The sequence below is a fragment of the Muscardinus avellanarius genome, assembly GCF_963383645.1.
Source record: "Muscardinus avellanarius genome assembly, chromosome: 5".
In the NCBI taxonomy this organism is placed as follows: Eukaryota; Metazoa; Chordata; class Mammalia; order Rodentia; family Gliridae; genus Muscardinus; species Muscardinus avellanarius.
This window is the reverse complement of record NC_137790.1, coordinates 62,128,100-62,146,035: the sequence shown is the minus strand read 5'-3', so window position 1 is coordinate 62,146,035 and position 17,936 is coordinate 62,128,100. Positions and strand designations below refer to the sequence as shown.

Below are 17,936 nucleotides of genomic sequence, written 5' to 3'. Positions count from 1 at the left end.
GAAATACATAGTCCATGAAACATAAAATGAAAGGGGAAATAAGATAGTATTTGAGGGAGACTTTTAATAAAAATCTAAAATAATGCTCAAACCCAACATTTTTTTCTTCCCTGACTTCTGACCTTTAGTCATCTAAGATAGTGGAAATCCCTAGAGTACTCCTTTACCCTAGGCATTCCCATCTCATACCATAAACTTCAGTTTTGCATGCGATTTAAGAACTTATGCACTGTTTTCAGAAACTGAAGGAATTTTTTCCTACATAAATAGCTCACTTCTTTTGTTTTATAGCATCTCTTGTCTTATACTATCTCACAATATTTTAAACTTGGCATTTATGAGGAACTGAATTTATAATAGGAAAAAAGAAATTGAAAAACTCCCTTTGAAAATCTATTCATCATCTCTTCATTCATTCATTCATTCATTCAATAAATCAACATTTATTGAACACCTGATAGAGATAAGATGTTGTAATAGATGTTGTAGGGGATAAAGAAAAATTTACAGCCTAGAAGGGCAGAACGACATGACACAATTACTGTTAAGTGTGGATCACCTGTATGTTGCCGAGAGTGTTTGAGACATCATGGGAGTGTAACATAGGAAGTGCTATTTAATGAGTGATCATATTGGACAATTTCACAGCCTCTTAAATGGGCATCTGGCTTGTGGAATGCTGTAAAAAGAGAAAAGATTGTCCTTATTAACAGGTAGAGAGGACCGTGCATGGGTGCCAGACTTCTTTCTTTGGTTCTGCCATTAAATGATCTCATTCCACTTTCCTCATTTCCTCTCATGAACCCTTTCTCTCGGCTTAGAAAATAATTAACCTTTGAACCATCCTAGCAAATGAAAAGCAGAAATGTCCAACTGCAAGAAAATGACCCTGAAGCATTTTAAAACAGCATCAAGATTTACCATTTATGTTTTAAGAACAACAAACAGAACACCACTGTTGACATACCCTTATTTTATCTACAGAGGACCCCCAAACTATCATTAAAAAATTATTCCACTTGTTTCATTCTGCCTACTTGCTACAAACACTCACCTCGATCCTGATTCCGGTGACGTTTCCAGTATAATAAGATTGAGATTAAGACCAGCAGAATTACCAGGGAGACAATGCTCAACAATAGTGGCACTGAAAACCAAAAGCCTGTGAATAGTAAAGGGAGGGAAAAGGAAACAAAAGGAAACTGTTGAGGCAAAAGGTGATGAGGCAACATTTCGGATGAGTTTTTACTAGAGTTGATTTTCCGATTAAAACTATAGGTCTATGTATGCATGAATTCATATGATTTCAATATCTCTTAGGAAACATTATTCATAGTTAACATGTTTCATGCAGTTACTACATAGGATCTTTGCATGTTATCTCATTTAATGCTCAAAACATTTCAAGAGTTAAATATTATTTTATTCTCTAACAGAGTAGAAAATAAAAACCGAGGCTCAGAGAAGCCGAAAGAGCTTAAAATCTGAATAGTAAGTAGATGGCAGAAGAGCCAAGGCCCAATCAGAAGTCCGTTTGCCTCCAAATTACTTATATTCCACCACAATTTCTGTCAAGCATTAAAAGCTCATAGAAGAAATTTTGGAATATACTGAGAAGTATAAAGAAGGAAAAAATTATGAATTACATGATTTCAACTCCCAGAAATAACTCATCTCAATGTTTTAATCGCATTTCTTCTAATCTATGGCTCAATTATCAAATCTTTACCTTGTAGCACAAATGCAAAGGAAAAGCTCCCTGATTTTTTTTTACAAAAAATTTTATTGGTGCATTGTAGTCATATGTCTTAATGCAGTACATGACGGCAGAGGCAGGCATGTACACATCACTCACTTAGCCCTTCCCCAATTCCCACCCCATTCCCTTCCTCCTCCTTCCTTCTCATGTTTGACTTACTGATTGATTTTGATATGTTTGTGAATGTATATCATGTATATTAGGAAACTTTTTTCTTCCCCTCTCCCATCCCCTTTTGTTAGGTCGCCTTATTTGCTTATCTGTAGCTTCTCCTTCATCTAGAGTTCCTCCTCTGACCCTTTTTCTCCCTAGCTTCTGCATATTAGGGAGAACATCCGATTTCTTACTTTTGGTGACTGACTGATCTCATTTAGCGTGATGTTCTCCAGTTCCATCCATTTCCCTGTAATTAAGCTCCCTGATTTGAAAGTGTCCACTATCATCTCCATAATGGAATTTGTTACATCACAATTTAACCAAGAGCCTTCAGGCACAGATTTGTCTGCTTTTTATAGTTCCAGTGTTCTGCATAATAATTTAACAGGAAAGATTTTAATTATATGTTCACAGAGTAAACAAATATGCAACTGGCATTAAACATTGTACATCGCATAAGTCAAGTTTAGTATTTCTAGAAAAGGAGATATCATTTCCTTCTTGTTTTCCAGGAAATTTTACATTTTTTCTTGGTTGAAATCTGAGGATCTTTTCACAAATGACCAAATCTGACACTGCAAATCTCTTGGAACAAATTTACCTAAATAACCACTTTTTGTATTAGTCTGAGTTTTCAAGGATTTCAGAACTACCACCAGGAGATGTACCTTGCAGAATACTGCACCAGTGAGGTACAAAGGCAAGTGTTTCCAGGCTTCTTTGTTTAAAATGCTCCCAGAAGAGCAGTGGTACATTAGAAGGCTTATTTCTCCATTAGTGCTTCAAAACTACTTAGAAAAAGAAGATTATGGGTGTCCTCAGTAAAACTTTTTATCTCTATGACCACAACTCCCCTTATTCTCTCACACATAATTCTCTCATGTTGTATCTATGAGACCCAGAGACAGAGGGAAACACAGAGAGCAAAGGGAACTTGAATGGAGAAACTTGTTCCAAAAGAGCAATGAAGACACTTCCGATCTGCCCTTTCCCACTGCAGAAGACACAGAGATTTCATCACAGATGTCAGGTCCTCAGGAACCCTTCTAATCCCCACGCCTCGCCTCCCCATGGTAATGTGTGTGTGTGTGTGTGTGTGTGTGTGTGTGTGTGTGTGTGTGTACCACTAAGCTACACCCAGCCCTTTTTATTTTTTATTTTAAAACAAGGTCTCTCTAAATTACTGAGTGCTGGCCTCAAACCTGTGATTCTCTTTAGTCTTTTAAGTACTGGGATTACAGGTGTGTACCACTGCACTCAGCTAGTAGCTTTCTTATTGAAGCTTTTTCTTTTATTCTTTCTTTTCCTTTTTTTTTTTTTTTTTTTTTTTTTGCAGCACTGGGGATGGAACCCAGGGGCATTCTACCTCTGAGCTACACCTCCAGCCCTATTTTTTATTTTGAAAGAGGGTCTCGCTGAGTTGCAAAGAGCTTCACTAAGTAGCTGAGGCTCTCTGTGAACCGCAATCCTCCTGTCTCAGACTCCCAAATGCTGGGACTACAAGTGTGCGCCACCACTCCCGGCTTCTTATTGACATTTTTAACGCACAGCTTTATGAATGCCCAGAGAAATTTCTGTCTGTATCAGAGACCAGAAGAACTCTGAGTGAAAGAATCAAGTCTTCTTTGATTATTCCTGTGTTTGTGCCAAAGTCTGGCACACAAGATTCATTCAGTATATCATAGCAGAATGTAATAAGGAAATGAATGAATGTGTATCAGCAACAGCCTTTGATATGTGGGCAATGTGTTATCACATTTCCCAAAGTACAGGAGTCTCCCTTATCACTTTCCCTGATTTCAGTTACCCATAGTTGACTGTGGGCCAAAAACAGGAAATGGAATACTCCAGAAATAAGCAATTCATAAGATTCAAACTGAACGCCATTCTGAGTAGTGTGATGCTACTTCACACCCTCCCCTTGCACCCCATCTGGGATGCGAATCATCTCTTTGTACCACGTACTCACACTGTCTACACTACCTGCCTGATACTCACTTAGTAGCTGACTTTGCTCTCAGATCAACTCACAAGATCACACAGTGCGTGTGTTCAAAAAAACTTTGTTTTATTTAATAAAGGATTTAAGGCACAAATGATTATCAAAGTACATTGTCACAAATGTTATATTTCATTACTAGTGTATCTTGTTATCTTTTTGCTGTGTTTAACTTAGAAATTAAACTTTATATTTTGGTACTGGGGATTGAACCCAGGCAGGTATTCTCCCTGCGCCCAACACCTCCAGCCTTTAAAAAAAAAATGTTTGTTTTGTTTTGTTTTGAAATAGGGTCTCACTAAGTTGCTGACGGTCTCACCAAGTTGTTGAGACTGGCCTGGAACCTGGGTTCCTTGTGTCTCAGCCTCCAAAGTACTGGGATCAGGGATGTATGCCACTGCACTCAGCTAAAAACTAAACTTCATTATAGATATGTAAATATAGGAAAGAATGTGGTATGCAGAGGTTTGGTATTATCGGTTTCAGGCCTCTACCTTATGTGTTGGAATAGATCCTGTGTGGATGAGGAGAAACTACTGTAAAGCCTGCTTTATTTGCTTCCTCGACTCTGTTTTGCCTTCCTCACTTGCTCCTTTCTTTCCCGTTACCTCGTTTGGTGAAAGACTGAAAGTCTCTAAGGGACATTTGCCATCTTTCAGGTAGGTGCGCACAGCTGCGACCATAGACAGCCATCTTACCTTTGTTCAGAGTTTTCTTGTAGTCAGTCACAGTTCCCTGGAACAGCACCTGGCAGATCACATCCTTCCCCACCTGATTCTTGGGGTCTTTGACACGGAGGATACTGGTGACGGATGTGGTTCCATTCGAGTGCACTATACTCTCAGTACTGTTCTCAAACCCGGACCCAGCCACCTTCCAGGAGATCATGGGTGGTGGGCGGGCCGTCGCAGAGCAAGTGATATTTAGGTGGTCTTCAAAGAAATTGTAGTGAAGGAATACTATGGGCTGTACTGGGACAAAAAAATATGACCTGCCATCAGTTAAACACCTGGTCTGAGTTCATCTTCCTCCTCAGGGAGGTGATGGAAAGATCCTGAAAGACTGCTGGGGATATACAGGTAAGGCAGTGCATCCCACCCCCACCGAGGCCTCCTCAGTCCTTCCTGATGCTGTGGGTGGAGAGTGGGCTAGTAAAGGCCCTCTCTCTACTATCTCCAGAAGAACTAGCTATCTGGAGAGAAAGTATGGAAAAGTCAGACAATATTCTTCTCTTCCCAATACTCCAAAGCTGACTTATTCTGTTCTTTTGCAGGATCAAGGCAGAATCCTGATCTTCTTGTGGGGGTTCCTCTCAAATAGTTTGACAGCAAACCCAACCAGCACCTCCATATATGTAGCCTGCATCTACCATAAGCACATGGGCAGGTGCAGAACCAACATCCCACAGAGAAAGGACTGTTTAGTGAGAGCCATCTTTTGCTTAAACCTGGAACAAGGGACGAGATACCGAGAAGAGAATTGTAAAATCCCTGCCTAGAAGAGCTACACAAAATGCAAACTGGAAATGCACAAGCCGTAACCAGTAAAAACAAAGCATGACAGTTCAAAGGACCTTGGAGATCACCTGATAGGATTAAGGGAAAACAACCAGCTTATGAGAAATGAGATATAATGTTCAGTTCAGCTGTAGCTTGTTCCCTTTTTGAAAGTTCATTTTCGTTGGAATGTAGAATTTATCTCTGACAAGAAATGCAGGCTGTTCTTTCTGTAGTTGGTTTTAGAGCCTCAAGATAATTGCAAGGAAGTGCTTAATAAAAGCTGGTCTGTGCATGTAGGCTTAAGAACTGGGGGGAGGGGGAAGGTAGCAGCCAGGGGAGTGGAGCTAAAGGACGGCAGCTCCGTCCAAAAAAGGCCAGATTCCAAATAGTTAGAGCTCTAGACAAAGAGAGAGAAAAGTGAAGGAAGATGAATGTGTGTTTTTTGTTTCATTTGCTTTCTGGTTTGGGTACTGGAGATTGAACCTGGGACATTCTACCTCTGAGTTACACCCCCAGCACTTTTTAATTTTTTTTTTCAGTACTGGGCATGGAACCCAGGGGCATTCTACCTCTGAACTCTACCCCCAGCCCTATTTTTTTATTCTTTATTTTGAAACAGGGTCTCACTGAGTTCCAAAAGGCCTCATTAAGTAGTAGCTGAGGCTATCTATCTGTAAACTGCAATTCTCCTGTCTCAGCCTCCCAAATGCTGGGATGACAAGCGTGTGCCACCACGCTCGGCTCGTTTTAATTTTTGAAACAGGGTCTTATTAAGTTGTGGAGGCTGTCCTCGAACCTATGATTCTCCTGTCTCAACCTCTCAAGTACTGAGATTACAGGTGTGTGTGACCACACTTAGCTAAGATGAATGTTAATGATGTGGTCATATGGGGTGTCAGGGTCCTTCGGGTACCAAAGAATGGCTTAGACTGAAGTTCTAAGGTATGGCTAGAAAGGGTCGGTGTGGATGAAAATAGAATTCACCAGCTAGAACACTCAGGAGTCTGGTTTTCAAACCAAAAAAATAATAGGTTATGAGTAAGGGAGTGAGAGGAAAAAGAAGAGTATAATAAGAAGAAAATGAATAGAAAAGAGAAATATTAATATAAGAACAGAGAAGAAAAACAAGAAAGAGGGAGAAATGGGAGGAAAAGAAGGAGAGAAACAGACAGCAAAAGAATGAAGTGGAAAGCAATAAGAAAGCCTGACATAAGATTCTGAGGAGAGAATTGAGCAGAGGCAAAATAATTGAAAGAAAATTGCATTTCAGTGTTCATATCTCCCTTGCACTGTTGCCTTGAATCTCCTCTTCTCCCATGGCCAATATCTTCAGTGTGCTTAAAATGTCATTTTATTATTCCTAATAACCGTGTCTAAGTTTGTCTTCTCCCTTCTAAAACCACCACGAAGTGTGCCGTGCTCCAAAGCTCTTCTTTATTCTCACTTCCTAATCCTTCATCTCAGATATGTTTCAGTAAAGAGGACAAAAATCCCACTGGATCAAGCTTATTGGATCTTTAAAGAGTGTTTATTATTCATCCCTGTCAGGTATGAAGAGCTCCTTTCTTGTGCGTGTGAGTTTGCCTATGCTCAAACAGCTGCCTTGAAGAAAAATAAGGACCATTACAATAGCTCCTGGTTCACCTCATTTAACTCTGTCCATAGATCCAAACAGTTAAAATTGTAAGGCGCTCTAGGGATTATATATTTCACCCTTATTGTCCAGATAAAGAAACTCTGATATAGATAATAGACAGGACTCTTCCAGGGTCACATGTTGTATCACTACTTACAGAGAACCTAATGGTCTGCATTGTTGTTCTCAATTTTGAGAGAAAGATCCCTCAGAGAAACAGCCAAAGACCTCAGTGGAGCGCCATGAACTCTTAACAACAACAGCAACAAATGACATAACAACTGCTGCTGCAGACATGGAAGGCTAAGCACCTTCTAGTGAACCTTTCTGTGATTAGAAAACTGAAAAAACAGGCATATAACCATGTTCCAAACACTCTTGAAAATAGTATTTCCCAACAGAGACCATGTATTCTCAGAAATGCTCACCATAGAGGGTGAGGCAGGCCGTTCCTGAGATCTTCCCAGAGCCAAAAGTGTTGAAGAGACACATGTAACACCCCTCATCCTCCAGCGTGGTATTCCAGAAGGTGATGGTTGAGTTCTGCAGTCCCAGCTCAGTGATGTTCACTTTGCTCTGATAGGCAGGCTGCACCACAACCCCGTGGTTCTTGCTGTAGGTGATCATGTTTTCTGGGCTTACAGCCTTCTTTTTCTGCCATGTCACAACCAAGGCTTCCTGGGAAGTGTGCAGAGAACATCTTAAGGACGCAGGTGTGTGCAGAGGCAGTTTTTCATCCTGGGTCACCACTTGCTCTAGGAATCATAAAAGAACATTTATGACTTAAAATTTTAATCCACACACACATACACACATGCACATGTGTTCTTGATAACAAATATGATGTACGTTGAAAGTCAAGTATGGAAAAGATAGAAATGCAAAGAAGAAAACAAAATGTATTTACATACCTATATGCTGATAGAGAAACGTGTTTTTTTTTTCAATCTTTAAAAGTAGAGTAGCAGAGTATAATAACAAGAAAAAAATGCTCAGTGACCAGATACTGTAAAGATTCCCTGCAAACTGGAAAATAAGTAGAATAAGATTGAAGACGAAAACTTCCAGACAGGATGAAAGGACCAGCAAGTGTGTGTTCATGCTTGGAGAGGTAGAAGCCAGGAGCAAGAGAAGGCCAAAGGACAACAGGCAGTGTGATTGGTTTAAGCAAAGAAGATGGGGAAGCCACACACACACACACACACACACACACACACACACACACACACACACCTACATAGGAAGGGAAGAGAACAGAGGTGCATGCCTCCAGACAGTAGGAGTGAGCACAGACATATGACAGAAATATACAGGGTATTGCTCTGCAAGGCTTAGAGTACCCGAGAGAGTTTGAAGCTTTGACACCCAGATGACAATCTATACATTCCCCAGTTTCATATAATGCTATACCAATCACTTCTCCTCCCCTGCAATGCTGGCCACTTATACTATGAAGGATGATGTCATGGGAAGTCTCTGTATAATAGCAGGTAGTCAAACACTGAAGGAAGCTAGCACAATGAAAGAGAAGTAATAAACTCTACTAAACCAAGGAGACATATCCAATGAATAAAGGTATCATAAATCAATAAACACTTTAATATAAATAAATGTGATATTCTGAGTGTAATGAAAAGACAACATTGTGAAAAGTAGAAATTAGAGATACAGGAACCAAGAGACACACATATTGTTTAACTTAGCAGAACAGGCACCACTTAAGAGTAAATTAGTAGGCAGGAAGGCCCAAGCCACAGAATTCTTCCAGAAAGTCGCATACAAGGATAAGAATATTAAAGATAGTTAAGATACATTCAAAGAGTAGACCTAAATATTCCAATATCGGCTCAATAGAACTTGTAAAGAGGAGATGAAAAGGAGAATGGAAGGTCAAAGTACTATAAAGTTTGGGGAATTATTTTTCAACGTGATGAAGGATCAATTTAAAATAAGATATATTGGGCTGGGGATGTAGCTCAGTAATATAGCACTTCCTTAGCATGCATGGAGTGTTGGATGCAATCCCGAACAACACAAAACAAATGAACTAGTTAAATTAAAAATAGTATATATTATCATGAACCTTCATGCACCTAACAATCTAACTCTGAAATATAGAAAGTAAAAGTGAATACAATTACAAATAAAAATTTGTAAGCCCACAATCATCATAGGAGAGCTTTCTATCCATCTCTCAGAATCTATAGTTCCACATATTAAAAAATCATTAAAGCAAAAAAGCAAATATGAAGATATAGAAAATTTGAAGATATATATGCTTTTGCATATAGTTTATATATTTAATATAATGACATTTCATATTTACATATGCACTGTATGGATTATGTGTACATATAGATTACCCAAATATATATGTATATTTAAAACTCAGAGAGAATGTGTAATATCTTTCAAAATGTAAAATATTCCCCCAAATTGAACATGAAACCAGCTATGAAAAATTTTCAGTGTGTCCTTGAACAGTGTCCACGATGCAATAAAATGAGAAATTTATGCGATCTTTTTAACTCTTTAGTTAACACTAGAGATCATAGCAGAAATCATATTATAACTGATGGCCAGAGCACAATATGTTAAAAATCAGTGGAAATGGGTAAAGCTATTCTTGGAGGAACACATTTAATCCAAGGTATACTTAATAGAAAATAAAAGGTTAAAAATAAATATAAAACTCACTCCCAAACCTACTCCTCCTCAAAAAAAGAGAAGTGAATTATTTAAAAATATCAAGTTATAAATGATACACAAAATGCAGACTTGATCAAAAACACCAAAATCTGTTTTTAAGACTAAGAAAGCAGATGGAATGTTGGCAATTATAAGCAGAAAATCCGAAGACTGCACAAATGCCTCCCCACAATCTTGGGACAAAGAGAGGGCACACACTGGACCCCCAGCGTTGCGGAGCTCGGGATGTGGTGGCAGGTGTCCATCCTGAAGGTGAGAAAGATACGGGAGGTGGCACCTGTCAGTGGGGCCGAGGCTTCCTGAGAGTTTGTTGAGACTTTGCAGAGAAGAGATTTAAAGAAACTTGGTTTTTAGAATTCAGAATGAAAAAGAGACCCAAACTAAGGCTCAACTCTAGGATGATTTTTTCCTTCTTGACTGCGGAAGAAATCACTTATTGGAAAGCTTACAGCTCTTCCCTGCTTGTGTGGAACCCACTGAGATTCCCCAGTCAGTCGAGTCACACTACGGTGAATGCTGTGGGCCAGGATTGTGGATGGACATGAAGCCTGCCTTTCCCTTCCCAGCATTTCCCCATCCTGCGCAGGCTGATGTTGGGCAACACCACACTGAAAGTGACTAAAATAAATTAGATTTTAAAAATATATTTTTTAAAAAGGCCACCAGGAAAGTAGGCAGAGGGGAAGAACTAGGGAATTCAGCAGGTAAGTAGATAGCACACATCCAGTTGTATACACTAGGTAATATGAACCTACGTAGCCTGTATTTCATTATTTTCTACATTTTTCTGTAAAAATAAAGTAAATCCAACTGTAAGGCACACTGCCAGATTATCTTCCAAAAAGACTGCATGCACTCATGTTCTTCCCCAAGCATTCCCATATCCATACAGATGCAGGGAATTATTAAAGTTTTTTAGTTATATGGGTAAAAAATGATAGCATATTTGAACTTAAGATATTTTTCAACAGTCTGGTTTATTCTATGAAAACAGCTTTTAAATATCAAATTGTTCTTCTGCATTGAAAACAAACATTAAAAAATGTGGAAAGAGGAGAGAAGCATTCCCATTCTTCTGAGCAAATCACACCCTTCAATGATCCATGCAGACAAATGGAAGTAACACAGCACAAACAGTAGTTAGTGGCAAACCACCCCAGATGTTGCGTTTGCTGGGCTCGGGCAGGGACTCGAGCATCTTTACCTTGTGCTGCGCACAGCACCACTGTTGCCATGCCCCAAATCAGGCTGTAGGTGGACAGGTGACAGAAGGGCTTCCTGAATACCTGAAGACAGAAAGCAAAGTACAGAAATGGGGGTTTGCATTTGGATAAAGCCAAAGAAATCTCCAACTTGATCGCTACTCCAGGAAATGTGGGAAGTAAGTCTTTACCCAGGAGAGAACTTGGGTTCTGTGGAAACAGAACCAGAGGCTATAAATGGAAGAAACAACAGAGTGCTCAGGATGTGGAGAGGGAAAAGCCGCAGTGTGGCATTCTCATGACAGCAACTGGCCCTTGCAATCGGCGGCTTTGCTCCTACAGCCACCGTTGCCAAGAGCAAGGTCTCTGAGGCATGGGATCACTGGGGAAACAAACTTGCCTTCAACAAAAACAGAAACGCAGAGAACACAAATGTTAGACAGCACCCGCTTCCCAGATCCATAAAAGAACCTCAATTCCCACCAAATCCTGTTGTTTTAGCAGGATATGCTGACTGGTTTCTCTTTGCTCCAAACCATAGCCACAGCAAGCTTCCCACCACCTGCAGCTCGGCGCCTACAAACCGGCGGCCCATCTCATGCCCTGTGCCCTCTCCTTGCACGCCACACCCTCTCCACGCATTAGGAGCACCAAACTCTTTCCTGCTCTAGTTCCTTTGTTTTCCTTTGGCCTCCAGTGCTCTCAGTTGAGTGAATAAAAGGAAAGGAGTGAACGAAGAAACGTATTCATGACACCAAACTCACCACCATTTTAAGGCGGCTTCTCCTCTGGACTTCTGTCTCCCAGGCACTCAGGTATCCTAGGCTTTACATTTTCCCTCTTCTTAGACAGGTAATTAGTATACAACAAATTATCACTTGCAAAGTCACTGTTTTTTACCTTTCTGTCCTCATCTTGGCTCCTACACTGGTGTTTTGCATGGTTGCATTGTCTTCTAACTCTTCTAATACTTCTATCATTTATTCTCTCATTCATCATCTCTGTTGAATCTGACCTTATGCCACACACTGTGTGAAGTGCTTTGGAGAGAGCAGCATATAAGGGGCAGTCCCCCCCCCCAATAAGTTTGCTATCAGCTTATTCATAAATGAACATTCTATTAGATACTGTCTACTGATTTTCCTTATATTCACCTTTGCACAATTTGCCATCTCCTTAAAAACCTTCCATAGCCCCTAGCTTTTTAGAGAAGATCAAAGATTTGAGCCTTTGATCTCTATTCTGCACATTCACTCAGGCGTCTTCTCCTAATGCCTAAGGGCTCCGGTCTTCTTTCATTCACCTTTATACCACTTCTTAGTCTTTGAAGGCATCAGTTTACTTTCTAGCTTGAAAGAAGATGACCTCTTCTCACTGCAGCCCAACACATACCCAAGACCCAAGACACTGTTCCCAATACGCTTGCACCAGTCTAGCTCTCCCTACCCCAGTTCATCCTCTCTTGTCAGTGGGAAAAACTTAATACCAAAACCTGACCTGCCAATTCTGAAACTGCTAATCTTCTCAGACTGTGCTAAATTCCTGGGGTTGGGATATTGGCTGTTTGGATAAAGACAATCTCTTATTTGGCTCTGTCTATGTTTTCTGTTTCCCCACAAGAACCTCAAGACTCACCAAGTCCTATTGTTTTAGCAGGATATGCCGACTGGCTTATCCTTGCTTTAATCCATAGACATGGCAAACTCTGCATGGACATCCCATCCTGAATGTGTAGGTTTTTACCAACCCTGCTCAGGTCCAGCGTCTGCTAATATAACTTGAAGCTTATTTCTAGACTATTGGACCATAACCACCTAAATTGCCTTGGTTGAGGGACAGTACTGAAGAGTATATTACACAGAGAGAATCTCATCACTTTGTTCTTAATATCTGCCTTAACGAGGTCTTATTTTGGCCAGTCCTTTTAGATACAATGATTTCTCTGCAAGAGTTCCTTTTTGCCCCAACATTCTGAACTGGATCCTTCTGATTGTCCTAAAATTTCTCTGGGATTTCTATTGCTTTATATCTTCCTATTCCTTGGCCATAGGATCAGGGGTTAGTGGAACAGTCTTTGAGGATCTCAACATCTTCTCCTTAATCTGTCAAGAGAATTTCTCTTTCTTATTCCTGTCCAGTGGAGGCACACACTCCAATTTTAGTATCCTTCTTCCTTCCCACTGTCTGGACTTGTTAGTTCTGACCAACACATGTTTTTCCTCCCTTGGGAAAGAGCCATGACCTAAAACTTAATGGGAAGTGTTACAGAAGAATCACTAAACCAGTTTAGAACCACTGGTGTCTTGTAGGTGTGTCATTATGTAACCTTGGTTTCCCTTCAGTTTCAGAGTTGCCAAGTGCCCTTATAGGAAGGGGTAGACCTTTTCATGGAAATCACTCACAGTAGCTAGACCTTAGGTATACAGCCATAAAGACAGGAGCCCCGATTATCCTGGCTAGGACTGTGCCAGAGGATCAGCAAGGTGATGAACATTGGAACCAGGCTTGTCTCAACTCCCCCAGGTTCATTTGGACCCTGGAGGTGGGAGTGCCTGGGAGCACTAGACCTGTCACAGCCTGGGTGAAGGCCCAGCTCTTCTCCAGCATCCACTAAGACTACCTGAGAGGTAGCATCTCATCAGTCCCCAGCAGTGTCCCTTGTACATCTTTTGAAATGGATGACCTGGAAGAGATGATATCTCACCTTCCCATGGCCCATTTCCAGTGCCACTCCATACCCAAGCGCCTTCCTGTCTTCAAACAGAAAGGCCCAATCTCTTAGATTTTTGGTCTAGATCCTGTAGAGTGCCTTCATGGAGCATCCTGATCACTTCATCTATGTAACATAACTTCATTTTTACTTACATTCCCAAAGCTACAGAAAATAAAATTGTACATCATCTAAATGTGCCATTGGGATAAGGTGCCATTTGTTCATATACTTTTATTGTTCAATACCCAAGCATACCATGAGACTGCTACGCCTACCCATGACTTCTCTTATTTTCTTAGGTCTAAAGCTAATAACAAAGACACTGCTTGTAGGGCACACTCCTCTTTCTCTCTCTGTCTCGGTCCCTGTCTCTCTCTCTCTCATATGGAAATCCAGGCCCTAGCAGGTTGTGAGGAGGAAATGCAGATGGATCTGCTTTCATAGTGGATGTCTGTGTTTTAGGATGATGCGCTGTCTAAAAAGAGACAATCTCCACGACGCCTGCTCACCTCACTTCCTCTTCTCACCCATTCGCAGGCACTCCATTTAGTTTTGAAGGGCCACAATGGCTACCTGAAAATTTTCTCAGTATCACTGAGACTGTTCTATCCTATCTTACTGTGTTAGAAAAGTCAGGGGAAAATAAAATAAAAAGAACCCAAAGAGTCAAATGTTTCCTGGGGGTGTGATGCTAGGGCCCAACACATTTTGTTTTGCCATTAGCTAAGGCTACCATGGAGACATATATTGGCATCCTAATTCCATGCTTTTTTTAACTATTACACTCCTCTTTCTGTTTCTCTCTCCCTCCCCTCCCTCCCTCTCTCTCTCTCTCTCATATGGAAATCCAGGCTTTCATAGTGGTTGTGTTTCAGGATGAGGGAAAGCAGACTCATACATACAAGACTGTGAGGGGTAGGGGTCGGTCTACCTCTGAGCAACATTCCCAATCCTTTTTTTATTTTTTGTTTTGAAACAGGGTTTCAATAGGTTGCAGAGAATCTCACTAATTTGACAAGGTTGGCATTGAACCTGTGACCCTCCTATCTCAGTTTCCAAATACTGGCATTACAGATGTATGCCACCACGCCCAGCTAGGAGCCAGCAATTTAAGAAATGAAAACAGTGAAGCAATGGGAATCTGGAGAAATGCCTTGCTATTAAACACACACACACACCACACACACACACACACACATTCACAATTTATTTTTGCCTTCTAGCCCATGAAGAATAACAGACAATACTACCAACTTGAAAACAGCGGTATTTATATTTTTAGGGTAGCAACTTGGCATTGCTGTGTTGTAATGAGGAAGACAGACACTGGTTGGCATGAGCACTAAATTGTAAGGTAAAATAAATCACTTTATCTTTCTGTGATTTAGGAAAACAATCTACCAATCTCACAGCTAAAAGGACTAATAGAAATATAAGTAAGAGATTTGAAATAGTTCATAATGCTACAAAATCTAATACTTTTGAAACGGTATCATAATGGAAAATTCCACATCTGATCTTGTGTCATGGGTTGTAGCCATAAAGCAGATACACACAAAAATATTTTACGAAATCATCTCCAGGCTAGTGTGCGTAAGGTCTACGTGAAAAATTAGTGAATCTCAGGTTTAGACTTGGGTCTTATTCCCTACATATCTTATCAGACATATACAGATATTCTAAAACCCAAAAGAAAATTTAAAATATGAAACACTTCTGGTCCCAAGCATTTTGGATATTGGATATTCAACCTGGAATATATATCAGGCTCCTAGAATAGCATCTGATACAAATAAGCACTAAATCAGTGTTGCTGTAATCTCATAGGGATAGGATGAAAGTAAAGAGCCTACATTACTTAGTACAGTGCCTAGGTGTTAATAAATGTCAAAATGAGTTAGGTAGCTAAAAAACGATTAGCAACAGCACCTAAACAAGGAGTCCTTCTGCGAAAACAAAGACATCCAGCCTTAGCTTTGACCATGAAGGGCCAGGCAAGGTTTAGAAGGCCTGGGTCTCCCCTGACAACCACCCACCTAGCTGGTATACATACGCCCCTCATCCTCTTGAGAGTTTTAAATCCAGATTCCGATCCTACCACATTGTAACCACATGGACTTGGAAAAATTAACCTGCCTATTTATTTGTAAAATAGGGTATTAATTCCTGTTGAACGATAGCAGCAAAGATTAAAAAAAAAAAAAAGCATTGAGCGGCGTCAGTAGAGACTAGCTCACAGACCACCATTCTCCTTTGTTAAGAAAGATCAAGAAAATAAATGGCTGTCTGGGCTTGCGAGCGAGCTATACATGAAAATACTACCTAGCGGCTTCCATTGTATTTGGGTTTTTATCTAATTCTACCAATAGGTTATAGGAACACCCTTTGCTTTGATTTTTGTCAGATAAACAGATCCTGAATAAACAAAATGTCTGACTCCCTGGATATCCCGGGTTTTAACCCTTCAAAGGAACGCGATCGCAGAGCTTTCGGATCGCCTCTCGGCGCTGCGGCAGCCTCTGGGATCCTCCATGACTTCCCCAGGCAAAGCCCCAGAGGATGCAGAAAAGGGCTGGGCATCAGAGAGGGAAGGGGCCCTCCTGGAGCGCGTGCGATGGGAATTCTGCATTCCCACCCGAGCCAGCACAACACCGGCCAGCCCCGTCTTGGGGCAGTTTTAAAGGGGTTGTGGTTTCCTGGCCTTGAGAACTGAGGCCAGCGATAGGGGCCGCCCAGAGGTCCCGCGGCTCCCAGGCCCAGTTCCTCTGGGCAGAAAGCAATGATCTTTCCGGCAAGGCGCCTCCGGAGCCCTCGCCTGGTAGCATCCTTTTCTCCAAGGACAGAGAACCAGGGCGCCAGAAATGGCCTGTTAACACCCTTTGGAGAGCCAGATCAGCCTCTCAGCCAGGTAAAGCGCCGAGAAGAAGGCGCTCGTATCAGCACCACGGACCTGGCTGGAGATCTGTCAGGGCAGCCGCCGTCCCCGCACTGCGGCCCGCGCCGGCCAGCGCCCTGGACCCGCGGCCCCACCTCGCCCCTTCCCACCCGGCCGCCGCTCGCTCACCAGCCTCTCCATCTCGCTCCCGCCGCGCTGGGTGCCCGACTGCAGCGAGAGAAAGGGCTGGCGGTTTCCAAGGACCGGGCTGCGCGGACTCGAGCTAGGGCGGAGCTTCACCTGCCTCGAAGCCCCCAGCATTAGCACCAGCAACAGGCCCCCCTCCCGCGGCCCCTCCTCCCGCCGCAGCCTCCTTCCACCGCCCCGCCCCCACCAGGCCACAGGAAGCCCCCGCCGTGGGCACCGATGGTCTCACATCTTCAAATAGGTTTTTTAGTGGGTTTTTTGTTTTATATATATGCATTTTGACTTTTTTTTTCGAAAGTGGCAATTGGGGAAAATTGAGAAAGCTTCTGGAAAAATCACTTTTTCCATTTTTCTGTTACCTGTGCTGAAAAGGAAATGGAGTGGGAGGAGGGAGAGATGAATGGCTTAATTAACTATTAGCATTTGAAAAGGTGGCACATGTTTTCCAGTGGAATTTAACCAAACGGACACTTAAAAAAAAAAAAAACCCTCACATTTATTATTTTTAATTCAGAATCAAATTATATATTGACGCAATCAATTTTGCGATGACTTCTTTGACGATGTGATCAGTTTTTCTCTTTGCTGAACAGTTCCTTCCACTTGCATTACTGATGGAGATTCATTTTATTTTAACCAGTGCCACAGTTCTTGGGTCTTAAAAAAAAAAAAAAGACAAAGAAATCAATAAAATGTTCATCTCCTGCAAAGAGATCGATGAAACATAAACCTTCCAAAGCCTTTTGTGTTTGTTTGTTTCTTCGTGGTACTGGGGAATTGAGCCCAACCAAGGACCTAGTACATACCACTGAGGACTTAATACTACCACTCAGGGCCTCCTAAAGCCGTTTATGTTTATTACCAGTACCCTCTGACAAGGTGCAGGCACAAAGCTTTTACTGTAAAGACCCATAATATTGCCTCCTCCCTTCCTTCCTCACTTAACTGAGGTGTGATTGACATATCTGTGTATGTGGCCTAAGTACAATTTCAAGAAACCATCACTGTGATCCACGCCATGAACGTATCTACCCTCTGCAAGTTTACTCACGCTCATTAATTATTTGTGATCAGCGCACTTAACAGAAGACCTACCTTCTCAGAAAAATGTCAAGTATAAGATACAGTATTGTTCATCAAAGGCACCGCGCTATTAGTAAATCTCTAAGTCCTACTCAACT

The 17,936-nt window shown here is 41.4% G+C and overlaps 1 protein-coding gene across 1 annotated transcript; it reads right to left on the bottom strand.

Annotated features, from left to right (window-relative positions):
- Positions 1-587: 587 nt before the first annotated feature.
- Positions 588-16,749, bottom strand: CD200 (CD200 molecule; the record flags this gene model as incomplete). The annotated part of the gene is made up of 6 exons (XM_080696220.1): positions 588-679; positions 1,055-1,162; positions 4,613-4,885; positions 7,478-7,804; positions 10,963-11,044; positions 16,738-16,749. 6 exons carry the CDS (start codon positions 16,747-16,749, stop codon positions 588-590), a joined length of 894 nt encoding a protein of 297 aa, XP_080552346.1.
- Between the last annotated feature and the right edge of the window lie 1,187 nt (positions 16,750-17,936).